This window comes from Eublepharis macularius, chromosome 4 (assembly GCF_028583425.1).
Source record: "Eublepharis macularius isolate TG4126 chromosome 4, MPM_Emac_v1.0, whole genome shotgun sequence".
Lineage (NCBI taxonomy): Eukaryota > Metazoa > Chordata > Lepidosauria > Squamata > Eublepharidae > Eublepharis > Eublepharis macularius.
In genome coordinates this window covers 112,452,296-112,465,896 of record NC_072793.1, presented here as the reverse complement: position 1 = coordinate 112,465,896, position 13,601 = coordinate 112,452,296, and the positions used below count along the sequence as shown (strand labels likewise).

At 52.5% G+C, this 13,601-nt stretch overlaps 1 protein-coding gene across 1 annotated transcript; it reads right to left on the bottom strand.

Annotated features, from left to right (window-relative positions):
* Positions 1 to 273: 273 nt before the first annotated feature.
* On the bottom strand, positions 274 to 10,097 carry BARX1 (BARX homeobox 1). Its single transcript, XM_054978211.1, has 4 exons — positions 9,620 to 10,097; positions 4,039 to 4,327; positions 2,919 to 3,003; positions 274 to 833 (listed from the first exon to the last, which is right to left on the bottom strand). The coding sequence occupies exons 1-4, from the start codon at positions 9,825 to 9,827 to the stop codon at positions 669 to 671; spliced, it is 747 nt and encodes a 248-aa protein (XP_054834186.1). The 5' UTR covers positions 9,828 to 10,097; the 3' UTR covers positions 274 to 668.
* Positions 10,098 to 13,601: the final 3,504 nt, after the last annotated feature.

The following is a 13,601-nucleotide window of genomic DNA, read 5'->3' as shown; positions in this document are numbered from 1 at the left end:
CTTCTCCTGTTGAGAATTAGCATTAGGCTGGAGGGTTCTGAGGAAATGAACGCATTACATCGCTCGGGGCCAGTCATTCATAAAATACTTTATTGAAATAAAATCAATATCTTCACGTTAATAAAAATCGATTGTAAAATGCACTGTTCGAATAACTTGGGGTACCCCGGAACCTCAGGCAGAAAAAAGAAGAGAAAAACGATCCTCTGCCTTGGCAGGACACCGCCCCGCCCCCGCCCCCCCATCTCAGCGCCCCCTCCCGAGAGACGAAGACGGGCGTCGTTTTCCTTACGTATGTACAAAGGGAGCGGGGAAGAGATCGGCCAAGCACCTCGTAAATACAACGGAATCAACTGGGAAGAGTCCACTAACCATTTGGTCTCCCATCGTCTTCTTTCCGCTGGGCAGCATCTTAGAAAGAAAATGCCTGGCCGGGCCTGCCGTGCTTCGCCTCCTCCTCTTTGCAGAAGGCAATCCACGTGGCGGAATCAAAGGGTGCCTCAGCGAGGGCTAGTCGGTTGGCGAGGCGCGCCAGGCCGAGAGCGGGAGGCTCCTGCTGCGCTCCTTCCGAGTCCGGCCTCCGGCGTCAGAAAAGGCGCCTGGGATCGCCGCCCGCGGAAGACCGCCAGCCTCATTGTCGGAGAGCACCCCTCAAGCCCGGGGCTCCGCTATTCCTCCTGGCTGCCGCGGCTGGGGGATCCGAGGCTTTCCCCTTGTTTGTCCGCTTCCTTCGCTCGCTCTTGCTCCGTCAGCTGCTCGCTAGTGGGGATCGAGTTTTTCTTCGGGCGCCCTTTGGGCTTCGTGGGAGACTCCAGTCCGCCGCCTTGCAGGACCTGCAACAAGCCAAAGGCCTCGGGAGTCAGTGCCAGGAAAGCCAGCCGGCTCACAGACCCCGGCCCCCTTTGAACCAACTGCCCTCGCCAGACGCCCCCGGGGCCGGCTCTCAGCGCCAAGGACAGCACCTCGAGGCTGCTCCGGTTCCCCACCTGGGCCATCTCACCTTGTTATGGCAAGGTTCCTGCGCCGCCGGGAGCAGATATTCAACCAGCTCTCCAGCCTGGCGGGGGGAGTCTTGCCTAGTGGGTTGGGGCCTGACGACGCTGCTGGGAAAGGGACGATCAGGAAAAAAAAATAAAGAAAAGCTCTTCCCCTTTAGCGAGCGCTCTAAGTTTCCTGCCGGAAAGCGATCCAGAGCAGCTCGCCTGGGGTGGACCGGCGCCTCCGGGAGATTCCTCAAGAAAGGAACCCTTTCGCTGGGCGGGATTTTGAAGCGGAGGCACTGGGCCCTCCAGCTCTGGACTTACACGCAGCTGGGGCCAGTTAACACAGCCCTGACTTGAAGCTGCGAGGGAAGCTTTTGCTCCCTGGACACTCCAGGTGAGGCTCCAGAGAACAGTGGTTAGCGCAGCAATCCTAAACCGTTACACTTTTCGAAGCCCGTTGACTTCCATGGAAGGGTGTGGCTCTGTTTAGGGTTGACTGCTCTATGAAGTCCTCAGCCAGCTGCTCGGCGCCTCTCCCTATGGAGGGAAACGCCCCAAGCCTGCACGCAGGTCCTTGGAAGAGTTCGTGTGAACGCTTCCTACCTGGACGTCATCATAAAGTACGTCTTACTAAAAGTAATCGCCTCGCTGATTTCAATGGAGTTCATTACTACATGACTTGGATTAAAATAGTGCAATAAGAAAGTTACCAACAGGACCAGTCCTATTTAAATACGAGTCCCTCCTATTGCACTGAATTGGATTTGCTTCCAAATAAATATTAGAGGATCGGGCTCAACACGGCCATTGAACAGGACAGTCCTAAGAATTACACCCCTCGAAATCCATTGACTTCAGTAACGGTGTAACTCTTTTAGGACTGCACTGGGGATGAATGTATAAGGAAGGTTTTTAAAAGGTTAAAGTAGTCCCCTGTGCAAGCACCGAGTCATTACTGACCCTTGGGGGTCCTGGCATCTTGGCAGACTTTTTTTTTTTACCGAGTGGTTTGCCATTGCCTTGCCCAGTCATTTACACTTTACCCCCAGGAAACTGGGTACTCATTTTACCGACATCGGAAGGATGGAAGGCTGAGTCAACCTTGAGCAGGCTACCAGCCGGGATCCAACTTGGGTTGCGAGTGGAGCTTGAGCTGCCCTACTGCAGTTTACCACTCTGTGCCACAGGAAGGCATCGACAAATTACCTCGAGATAACCTCGTCTAAATAAGGTTCACAAGCTAGCCAGTGTAAACAGCACCCTCGACAAGATAGCTAAATGGGGGACGGGGTGCTTGAGGAGACTGGCTTCAGGTTCACCAAGGGGCACTTTGCTGGCATTGGGATTAGGCTAAACAAAGGGCGCTGCCAGTTTACGTCCAATTAAAACTTCACATTTTAAATCATTTTAAAGACCGGATCGCTTCAGGAATGAGCCTTAGCAAGAGTTCAGATCCGGACGTTTACATCGAAATCTAGGGAGGAGGTTCTTCCCCGCCAAGAGACTGCTTCGCCCGAAGAGCCCTCTGTTCCTAAAGACTGGCCAGGAAAATGCCAGAGCCGCAGCCCTGAGCCCTGGCAGGCTTGGAAATATGTCCCGTTGATTTCGGTAGGGCTTGTTTCTCAACACTGAAAGTCCAGTGCGCCAATCCTGGAGAGTTAGGAAAATAATAGCTGGAAACGCGCCCAGTTCTGCGTAGGATCCTGGTATTCTCACGGGAATCCTGAGCTCTTGCTTCCAGTTATTTTGGACCGGAGAGGTTCTGCCAGGTTACATCCCTAGGGAGGGGCCTGGAGCGAATCAAAGGAGTTCCTCTCCTGTGTCTCGAGAAGCACCGAAGTTATGGCCCAACCCCCCTGGCCCTCTGTGATTGTTAGGTGAGTGGGATGGAGGGGGGGCGGACATTCAATATTTTTTATTAAAAAAAACACTTACTATTTTCTTCCACTTCATTCGCCTATTTTGGTACCAGGTTTTCACCTGTAGTTGACTCAGTCCCAGGGACTCCGCCAAGTCTATTCTGCAGGGAAGAGAAGACGCCTGTTGATCGCCCTGTTCTTCTCCCCCTTCCCTCCCGGTCAGATCCCGCTTTTATCTTTGTGTATTCCTTTCCCAGTAAATGCCTCCCACTCCGTCCTCTTTCCTTTTCGACACTGCAACAATTGGAGGGGGGGGGGATTGTAGCAGGTTCCAGTGTACAAAGTGATGGAGGGCTCTCTAGCAGCCAAGCAGGGTCAGGTTAAGAAACAAGAAGCAGCTTGCTCAAAACGACCCCTCCCCCAGCCTCATTGTGTTCACATTGAAAAGAAAAATTGCTTCTATATCTATACCAAGAGAAAATCCCTTCAGATTTCAACCACTGAGGGCGAGCTAGTTTTTTTTCAGCATCCACGTGTTCTCCCGAGAAGAACGTGTGAAATAGTCCTCATTGCCCACAGGTGAATGATTATCCCTCAAGAAAAAGTTTTAGGTGGGTTAGCTGTGTCGATCCGCAGTAGAACAGCAAAATTCGAGTCCAGTAGCACCTTAAAGACCGACAAGATTTTCAGGGCTTAAGCTCTGGAGAGTCAAAACTTCTTTCTTCAGATACCTTCTTCTGATTCTGAAAATCTTGTTGGTCTTTAAGGTGGTACTGGACTCGAATCTTGCTCAAGAAAAAAGAGCTCTGAGCTGGAATTCTAGCTTGGATTCTCAGTTTGGGGGACCAGGGAGCGGTTTGAGCTGGTGCTTCGTCCTGTGGGGTGACTCTTGGCCCTGGCCTGCTGCCCTCTGGGGGCTTTGCGCTCCCGAAATTGGGGAATGGAGGAGACCTGGAAGAGGCATTTCCCAGCTCCTCCCCCGCCCCCTCGGCTTGCACAGATCCGGCCAGTGGCCAGTGCCGTCCTACAGCCTTGCGGTGCCTTGGGGATCTGGAGGGATGCGGAAGTCACTCCCAAGCTGCATGGACTCTCCAGAGAGGAAGGCTGGTTGCAACGCAAAGACAGCGTAACACCTTGGGGCGGGGGGGGGGGGGGGGAAGGTTGCAACAGTCCCTGTTTGCACCCGGGTCGCCCACCTGTCCGGCGTTGAGAGGTATTTCTGCTTCTCGAAGCGTTTCTCCAGCCCCATCAGTTGCAGCTCGGTGAAGACGGTGCGGCTCCGACGGCCTTTCTTGGCTTTGCCGCCTGCCTCGGGGACTCCCTGCTCCAGCTTACCGCGGAGGTGCAGCTCCAGGGGCAGGTGAGGGGGCCCAGAGGCGCCTTGGAGCCCGGAGCCAGCGGCCAGTAGCGCCGAGCTCAGGCCGGAGCAGCCCAGCGGCGCCAGCGGGAACTTGAACACGGCCGCTTGCTCCGCCTTCAGCACCGCTGTAGAGAGAGAGAAGCAGAGCTTGAGATCGACCCCGCAGCCCGCCGCGATGGCTCCTCCATGCCCGGCGCCGCAAGGGACCAGCTAACTGGGGAAGGTGGCTGGTCTGCCGGCCTCTCTTCAGAGTACACCACCAGGGTTGCCTAGTGGTTAGAATGCCGGCGAGCCAGCGAGCTCCACTCTGCCCTTGGGCTGACCCTCAAGCTGAAATTACCCGGCAGGGCTGTCCTGAGGATAAGACGGGGTAAAGGAAGCACCGTCTTGGCAGCAGGGATAACAACGTACCGGACAGACAGGCCCCAGGCCTGCTGCCAGGAGAACCCGAAGTAGAAAAGGCCTCTGCCCCATTCAGATCGGCTACATTTCTAGCCTTCCGTCCCTTCCACTTAACAGAGTCTCCTTCTCCTCTTTGCTCTCGCAACAAGCTGGCAAGTAGGCTGGCCTGAGGGACGGCTCAAGGCCACCCTTCCTGCCTCCGAAGGAGGATTTGAACCCTGCTTTCAATCCTACTTACTCCTAGATTCTTGGGCAGAGAGAAATCCTCTCCAGCGGAACTGGCTGCATCCAGATAGCAGGTGGCAGTCTGTTCTGTTTAAATAAATGGAGCTTGCTGGCGAGTAACCGTGGCAGGCGATATACCGCAGAAAGCTGCATCTATTTGCTCCTGTGGCCTGACCTGTGCCCGGAAGTAATCCCCAGTGGTGGGACCTTCCCAGGGCAGCTACACTAAAGATGCAAGCAGAGAGACTCTAATCCTGTCTGCCTTCACTTGGCTAAAGCCCTGAAGAACTTGCTGGGGTTTACTTTCGAGTAATCATCTGCTGGCATCCTATGGAGGGCAATTTTTAGCAGCTCTACTCAGAACCTTTCTTAGGTCTATTCAGTCGGGCTTTCTCCCAGGAAAGCCATCTAGGCTGGAAAAGGGCGATCCCTTCTGAGGGTTCAGGGAAGGGAGTCTGGGGTTTGGGGAACATCCCAAGCCAATCTGCATCCGAACAAAGAACTCATTGCGATAGGAAATATTAACGCCTTTCCTACGCGAAGCTGCTGGGTCGAGGCAGGCGCCGCTGCAGTGAATAGCCCTAAGGGCGAATCTTCCGCTGATCACAACGCAGGAGGATCGGGCCCTGCTTTGAGCTGTACATAAGACCAGATTGACGTCGACGGATCTGAGATGGCAGCCTGGAGGACTTGCTCCGAATGGTGTGTTTCACGTTCGCTCAAAGGGGGGTCCCCCTTATTTCGAAGCACTTCTCTTCTCTTGGGATGCCTGTGAACTTGTCATTCTCTACCCAAAGATCATATTTTTTCCCGGAAAGTAACTAACCAAATACTCTGATGGGGGGGGGGGGAAGGGACGGGAGGGACTACGCCTTACGAGACAGTATAAGGTTCCTTATTGCTACTAAAATTATAAATTGTTCCCGTTTATAATACACACTTCCGATTTTATGCGCATATTAAAACACTGGAAGTCCAGTGGAGCAATTAAGTAAGCGCCGCCGCTTTCCTCAACACAGATTTTCAAGGCATTGCGTTTTATGCAACATTATACGAGCTTTGCAGCCATTAGAAAATAGCTTTTAAAAATCTCTGTTTCGTATTTTGTGGGAATGTATCATTAACTGAAGAATTGTCTCAAGTTTTCCTTTAAAACAGAATACATGAAAAGTGACGTCTTTGGTATTATTCTGACATAGTCTTTCCTTAATGCCTGGAGAAATGTTTTCAAAGAGAATTTAAATTTAAACCTAATCTCAGCGCAATGATTAAATGAGATATAAGATATATATAAGCAGACAACCTAAGTAACATGCCTCTTTTAGAACAAAAAAAATAGAACCGGTATTAATGATGTTAACGACATCGTTATGACAATAAGCAAAGACTACTAGATTTTGGGCCCCCAGTTTGTTTGTTTTTTTTAAATTACAAAGACCAAGATTCAGCGAAAGTACAGCCCCATTTGGTTGCAAGGGGAGAAAGGAAAAAAGCCGATCATATGCAAGTCTACTTATAAGTAAGTCCCATCTTGATTAGTGGGACTTACTCCCAAGTAAGTTGGTATACAATTACTGCTTTAAGCTCTCCTGTTAAAAGCAACGGGGTGGATTGCATCGCAGAACCCGATGGTGCTTGTGTGTATGTTTACATACAGAAGTGTATGAGAGAGGGATTCCTTTCACACTGTGTGTGCGCGATCCCAACTCTGTGTATTCAGAAGTAAGTCTCACTGAGTTCACTGGAATTTACCTAGGAAGTGCGCTTAAAAGTACAGCGTTTGGCAGGTAAGGATAAGTCCCAGCCCAGCCTTTGCTGCTGCAGCCTGGTAGGAAGTCATTTTTGCCTTTTCATCTGGCCCAGGAAATGCTAAATGAAGGCAAGTCACCTCCTCAGCCTTGGAAGGAATAGTGCTTCTCTCTCCCATCTCTTAGGAAGCACTTTCAGGGGGGCACTCAAGGGCCAATACCTAGTTGCAACAAAATGTTTACTTTTTTTAAACCCACAGATTGCTTATTACTTCCCCTCTCTTCCTCAGAAAGGGGTTGTTGTTGTTTTGCGCCCACCCTCTGTTTGTGGTTGCATCCTGACTCCCCTGGTTCTAAGTTTATTATCACCCAGGCAAATTTCTGTCCCCATCCACAATTTCCTTGGCGTCCTGGCCCGTTGATTTCAAAGGACCCACCCGGGTTTAATCGCAGTACCGGGGTCCCATTTATGTCAGCAGCAACCCTTCCCAGTAAGTTGATCTGGGGACACAGTCACAGCAGGGAACTTGCTCCTACTGTAAGGAAACGCGTTTAGAGCCGGTAGAAACAGGGTGGCAGCCAGAGGCAAAACGAATCTCCCAGAAAGTTGATAGATCTGGAACGCCGATGAAGTATTTTCCTCCCTCACCCTTGGACAGAAGTATGCATCCCTAAAATATTGATTTCCCAAATAGAGAAGTCGGACCCGCTTTGTTTTTGACCACAGGCTTGGTGACAACCGCAATAAAATAAAACTGTTCAGAGTGCCATACTTTCCTACATCCTGAGGATATTTGACCAGGGTCTTTCCATACACAGAAATGACCTTAAGAGGCCCACGCCGCTGACGGAAGACGCGCATTCGAGTCGCCGTTATCTCACGCCGCAAGGCACAGCCAGGGAAGTTGCATTGCCTGTTCCGGCAGCTCTAAGGCCGATAGCCAGAGGCCTCTGAAATTATGCGGAGTAAACGGTTCCTGTTTGAACATCACCCCCAGAGGACCCTACGCTGCATCGAGATCCCACCCCTGGAGTCCTGCTCTCGCTCTCTAGTACTGACTGCAAAAATCTGGACAAGAATTAATATAACCTTCTGAAATATAACCCAGCCAAACCGAAGCAGTTTTAAGCCGCTTTGGGTCCTAGTTGTTGTTTTTTTAATTGGCTTGGGGGAGGAGGCAGAAAATACAACGGATCGCCTCGGGAGAAATTGTATGTCTGTGCTATTTATTCCCGTATAAAACCGGGGAAGATTTCCACGTCAATGCCTTTGAGTTGAGGTGCTTCGGCCTCATCTGAGTGTTCAGAATGGGATGGGAAGGGATTGAGTCAGGAGGCCTCCACCGCTTCCTCGGGAAAAGGCCGGGCTAGGCAGGGGTCTTGGGAGACGTTGGCCTGCTTGGTGCCGCGTCTCAGCCGGAAGAGCCTGGCCCTCTAAGCCAGCTCCGTTTGCAGTCGGCAGAGGCGGTTTCTCGCCCCTCCGAATACGATGCCCAGTGCGGGCTGTGGGGAACATCTGTGGGCAAGGAAAGAGCCTCCCCCAGCCCGCCCTTCCGCTTCGCGCAGGGGCGCCATTTCGAGGGAGAAGAGCGGAGATTTCGGGAGGGGAGATCTACCACAAGCAGCTCTGGGAAACTGACAAGAGGAAGCGGCCGGAAAGCTGGGCCTGTGATGTGGCTGCTGGTAACCCCTCCGAGAAGCCAAGGAAGGTGCTCCTGAGCACATGCGGGCGGTGGGCTGTGGGTGGCCCTTGCAGCTCCTGCGGGCCACCCCCGGCAGCATCCTGTGTCTTTTGATCTTGCGGGAGGAAGAGGTCCAAGAGGCAGGGTTTCTGGAGGGGAGGCCAGGAGCCTCTTCCGCCACCTCTTCCAAGCCCCCATAACTCAAACCCAGGCCTGGCATCTTTTCCTTCAAGGCGACCTTTCTCAGCCCCCTGTAGACGCAGAGCTAGATTTGGGAGTGCCAGATAAACCAAGACTGAGGCCTCACACGAGGAGGGCCTCCAAATCAGAGAGGTTAAGTCATCCTCAGCCTTGTTTGCTTGGACAGCCGAAAGAGAGCGGGGCAAAGGCGCCCCTTCTGCGAGCACAATCGCGCCTCTCGTTACTCCCACGGGGACTCACCGGGGCATCAGCCAGTCCTGCCTGCATGTTACACGGGGGGCGGGGGGGGGCTTCCATTTGCAGCAGGGGCCATAAAATGAGAGGCGCGGCCGTGCTGCGGAGAAAGCCCCGCTTCCCGTTGGGCCAAAGTGCTTCTCAACGCAGGCCGGTCCTACGCATCGAGTCCAGCTGAGTATATTGCATCCGCCGACGCATTTGGTTTCTTTGATGCCTGCGGAACCAAATGTTTGGTGGGTTGAGGGCTTCGTATTTAGGGCTGTGCAATTGACTCTGTGAAGTCCTGACACCGCCCTCCCCCCAATTTCTCAGACTGCCGATCCTAGCAGATTTACCTTGACTTGCGTCGGACTACTCTAGAGCAATATTATTTTGTGGGGTGGAAAGAGGTTATTCGTTTCGAGACATGGGCCGATAATCTTGGTTGTTTGGGTTGTTTTCCTCCACGGCTGCGATCTTACACTCACGTGCTCAGGAGGAAAATGCCGCTGAATCCTCCCTCGCGATCAAATAGAGAGAAAGGCTGAGCTGCAGCCAGGGCCGAGGCGTTAAACGTCCCTTAGGACCGCAGGCGAAGCCGCCTCGGCGCCCGTGCACTGAACAGGCTCAACGCTCGGCCAAGATGGGTCAGGCTGAAAGAGGTGGGACTTCCTTCCAGTTAGACGTGCCTCGGATCCCCGGAAGGCCGCCTTGCCGGTTCCCCCGAGGGCACTCTTGCCTATGCGGCAGTCCCATTCACATCAAGGGGAGTCGCGCCCCTGCTTTCAGCAGGAGAGAAATTCAGCCTCGGCTGCCACGAGCAGGAACCGAGCCAGGAACGCGGGTGGGGAACAGGCATGGCCGGGGGAGGCCGAGTCCCTGCCGCTCTTTGCAAGCGGACAAGGGAAAAGGCGAAGGTCTGCCGGGGCAGCCGGGCACTTACCCAGAGGGTTGTGGTAGGGCCGAGCCGAGAGGAGCGCCTTCACGCCGAACTTCAGCAGCTCCCCGGCCGGCGCCGAGCCTTTGGCGTCCGGGTGATCAGTCAGGATCTCCTCGATCATAAAGCTCCGATAGCGATGCGATCGGTGGTCGACGAAGGCGTCGGCGGGGAAATAGTGGGCCGGGGCGCCCAGCTCCAGGGCGTGCTGCATCCTGGCCGGCAGCCGCAGGGAGCCCCCAGCCCAGCCCAGCCCAGCCCGACAGGCGAGCCTCAGAGCAGTCCCTCGCCTGGCGCTTCGGCCGGGGCGGGAAGAGGCCTCGGCCAGGCTGGGGCCATCCTCGTCGCCTCGGGGCGCCGATTTCTCCGCGGATCCCTCGGCGCGGGTGGGATCGGTCCCAGCGCCGCGCTTGCCCACCGCCGCTGAAGGTCTCCCTCCGTAGTGAGGCCAGGCGGCGCCGTTTGCAGCCCCGGGTGCTCGAAGGCGCGGCCTCAGAGGAGCCCTCTCCTTTCTCCGCCCCAGCGCCGCGCCGCGCCGCACAACAGCCTATTATAGGGCTGGCGCTGGTCGCCGCTCGGGGGGCTTGGGAGGCTGGCGTGGGGGGGGGGCAGAGACGGGGAGGGGCGGAGGACAAGGGATGGTGCCTGATCCTGGGCCAACGCAGCAAACGAGCCTCCCCGCTGGCCGAGCCGAGGAATACACCGGCACCACTCCGCGCATCTTCCCCACCCGGGGCCAATTTGGACCCAGAAGGGAACTGCAGACCCTTAGAGTTACCCGCCCAACTCTTCCGCGGTGGGCAGGGTTAACAGTTCTCCAGTTCACCCTGGAGCAAAGGTGGGGCACATGCAACTTCTGGGGGGAGAACTGATTAGCGATCTCAGAGAACAAGCTTTGCAGGTCTACTCAGAAGTAATCCCCATTTTATTCAGTTACTCCCAGGAAGGCGTTCTTAAGATTATAGATTCCGTGTAGCAAAGCTAGAGATTCTTCAGTGGGGCCCTCTGGGAAAGAACCTCTCGTTTATTTCTTCTCCCTGCCTAGTTTCCATCCTTTTGTCTCTCACACAATATTTAAGGAACCTTCTGCTTCTCACATCAAGTCTGAGAAGCCAAACATTCCCGGAACACTCTCTCTCTCTCTCTCTCTCAGACGTTTGGCTGCAGCTACTTCTACAATGGTGCTAGATGCGGCGATTCCAAAACATTCAACTAGTTAATTCCTTGAAGTGACTTTAGAGAATCGTCTTCCAAATTACCGAACCAGGTATGAGATTGCAAAAGCAAACGCTTGGGGAGGATTTTGTGTATATGAGAAGAATTTGAGAAGAAATGGAACTGTATTCATCTCACTTAAAACACAAAATCATTTAGGCCTATTTTTTGCGAAAGCAAGATTTCCAGAGCCTCAAATACGATATTATTTATTTATTTAGAAAATTTTTATGCCGCCTCTTCAGGAGACATAAGCCCAAGGCAGCTTACAAAATTTAAAGAATAAACCAACACAAACATTAAAAGATTAAAGCAGCTTTAAACGCCAAGCCAGGGATTTTTTAAAAACATAGACCTTAATATAGACATAGCGATGCTAAAAGAGTGATCGTCCTGATGCAGATTCCATAAACCTGAGCCTGTCGTGGGTCACAGCAAACGTCGGACAAAATGCCGATCTAAGCCTTTTCTATGTTCTGTAATAATAATTCCTTATCCAGTATGGCCAGAAACAAAATGCAGCCGAAGTGAAGCAGATGGCAGATTTAGGACTACGGTGCAGTGAACGTTTACTCAAGAATAGCTCCATAGAACTCAGTGGGGCTGACTTCCCCGTTAACCTCGCGCCTAGGATTGGGCTGCAAAGCCCGCTGATTTTTCAGCGACCGAATAAAACAAGACATCTGGACTTTTGCCTTTGCAATCAGTGGAATTTATACACATTTGGGAATAAGCCCCATTGAACACACTGAGACTTGCTTCCAAGAAAACAAGTTGCACAAGCGACCCACTGGAGCCGGATAGGGCCCGAATGTTATTTAAACCCAGGGACCAATCAGCTGCTGCCACCGTTGCCTGGGTCGGGCGCTGGCAACCCAGTTGCCGAACCGTGGCGGAATCGCCGCAGGTGAGAAGTCATGCTTTCAGGTGAGAGAAGCGTCTGGTTCCATCGCAGCACAAGTGCCGGGGGAGCAGACACGTGGGGCGGAATTGATAGGAATGTTTAAAGGAAATAGGTGAAAAGGGCATTTTTAAAGGACAAGATTCAGCCAAACTTTAATCTTCAAGACTACGGTTAAGGCAGTGTTTACTATGGGATGTACATCTGAGTAAACAAGCACAGAATCACAATGTAAATCTCTCTCAAATGAAACGCTTCATTTTGGTTGGATTAATCTCTTATTTCAGAATTGTAGGTGTTCCCCATCATTCTATTGTTCTCCTCTAGTTTGCTCGTTTGCGTATTTCCCCCCTTTTTCAGATCCTGTAAACTGAATCTTAATTTTTAAAAAAATGACCAGTAAATTATTCCAATAGGTAACGTCATCACTGCTCAAGGGTACCAAACAAAGTAAGGAGTGAAGTCTCGCCCTGACTAAAAACAAAAGCCCTGCTGCTAAACTATGTTGGCCGCCCTAGAACAGCTCAGGAGCCAGAAATGACCTCGGGGCAGAAACAGAGCGGCCCCTGGTGGCCAGGGCGAGAATTTCTCCTTGCCGTTTGGAGAGAAAGCGGGACACCAAATTTATCTCTGGCCAAAGGGAACTATCAAAAGAAAGGCACTTCCTGTGAGTGACTTGGGACTGTTTCACACTACACGCGCACATTCCCTCATCTGACCTCGGCCACACCCAGGCTAGGCTGCAAGTGTGAACAGTCACCTTCAGTCCCTTATCAAACACGACGTGTTTCTCCCATGGGAATCCTTCCACATACTGGAACTCATCAAAGGGAGAGACCTCAAGGGATGTACATTCACACGTACACGAACCAATCCTTGGTTTTGTTCACAGCTCAGCAAGAAGCATCGTCGGGAAACTTCTGGGCCCTCCAAGGGCATCCCTCTCCGGGTCACTCCCCATTGCCATCGGAACAAGCCTCTCTCTGGGGCTTCTGGCCTCGGGACCTTTTCTTTTACTTCTTTAGTAAAGGCTGAGTAATATCAAGAAGGGTTTTTTTGGGGGGTGGGGGTTGCAATCGTCTGTTGAAGGGATGAAATTGGAGATACTAATCCTTGCTGCTGGTAATTTTGAGGTTGATACTAATCCTTGCTGCTAGTAATTTTGAGGTTGAAATCAACCTTCGGCTCTCCTGGATTATTTATGGGTATTTATATTTTCTCCTTAGCCAGGAGGGCTTTCAAAGCGGCTTACAAATAGAATCTTCAGTGCCCTTGGAGGAAACCGAAGACAGATCGAACAGCAATGTGCAAAGATGGACATGTTTCAGGGCATCATGAAAACCGCAGCAGCAAACGGGGAGCCGAGCCGCAGAAGATTGGCGGGATACCAATGTTATGGCAGAAAAGTGTAGGGCGAGAGGTCTTTCCGTAAGATGGGGCGGGGGGGGGGGGGCTTGTGGAGAAGGCCCCGCTCCTAGCGGATGCCCGTCTTACGTCCAGCCCTGATGGAATTCCGAGCAGGGCGTTTCTGGAGGATCTCAGCAAATGAGAGCGATTCAGAGGGGAGAAGAGGGCCCCGAATACGCACAAAGGGGCCCTGTTTTGGGCGCGGGGACTTCGGATGGAGAGCGGAGACGGAAGTATTTTTGAATGGTAGCTCTACTCCCACAAGCCTTGAAGAACCCCGAAGGACCCCGTTTCGATTTAGGTCATTTAACCCTCTGGACTTGATGGTTTTGTCCCTCTGCTTTAGGAAGTGATAGATCTGTGTTGTCCTGCTAAGCGTTTAGAAAAATCTTATCAAGTGGTGAGGGATATTTTTATTTTGGATGAAATAGAGACCTGGGGGGGGGGGGCAATACCCATAGCACC

Bases quoted from the DNA above. Each gene is read 5' to 3' on its own strand.
- BARX1 (XM_054978211.1), bottom strand. From the start codon at position 9,827: ATGCAGCACGCCCTGGAGCTGGGCGCCCCGGCCCACTATTTCCCCGCC. The intron at 4,328-9,619 runs GTAAGTGCCCGG...CTCTCTCTACAG, and splicing joins GCCCTACCACAACCCTCTGG to CGGTGCTGAAGGCGGAGCAA. The intron at 834-2,918 runs GTAAGTGTTTTT...GGCTTGTTGCAG, and splicing joins GAATGAAGTGGAAGAAAATA to GTCCTGCAAGGCGGCGGACT.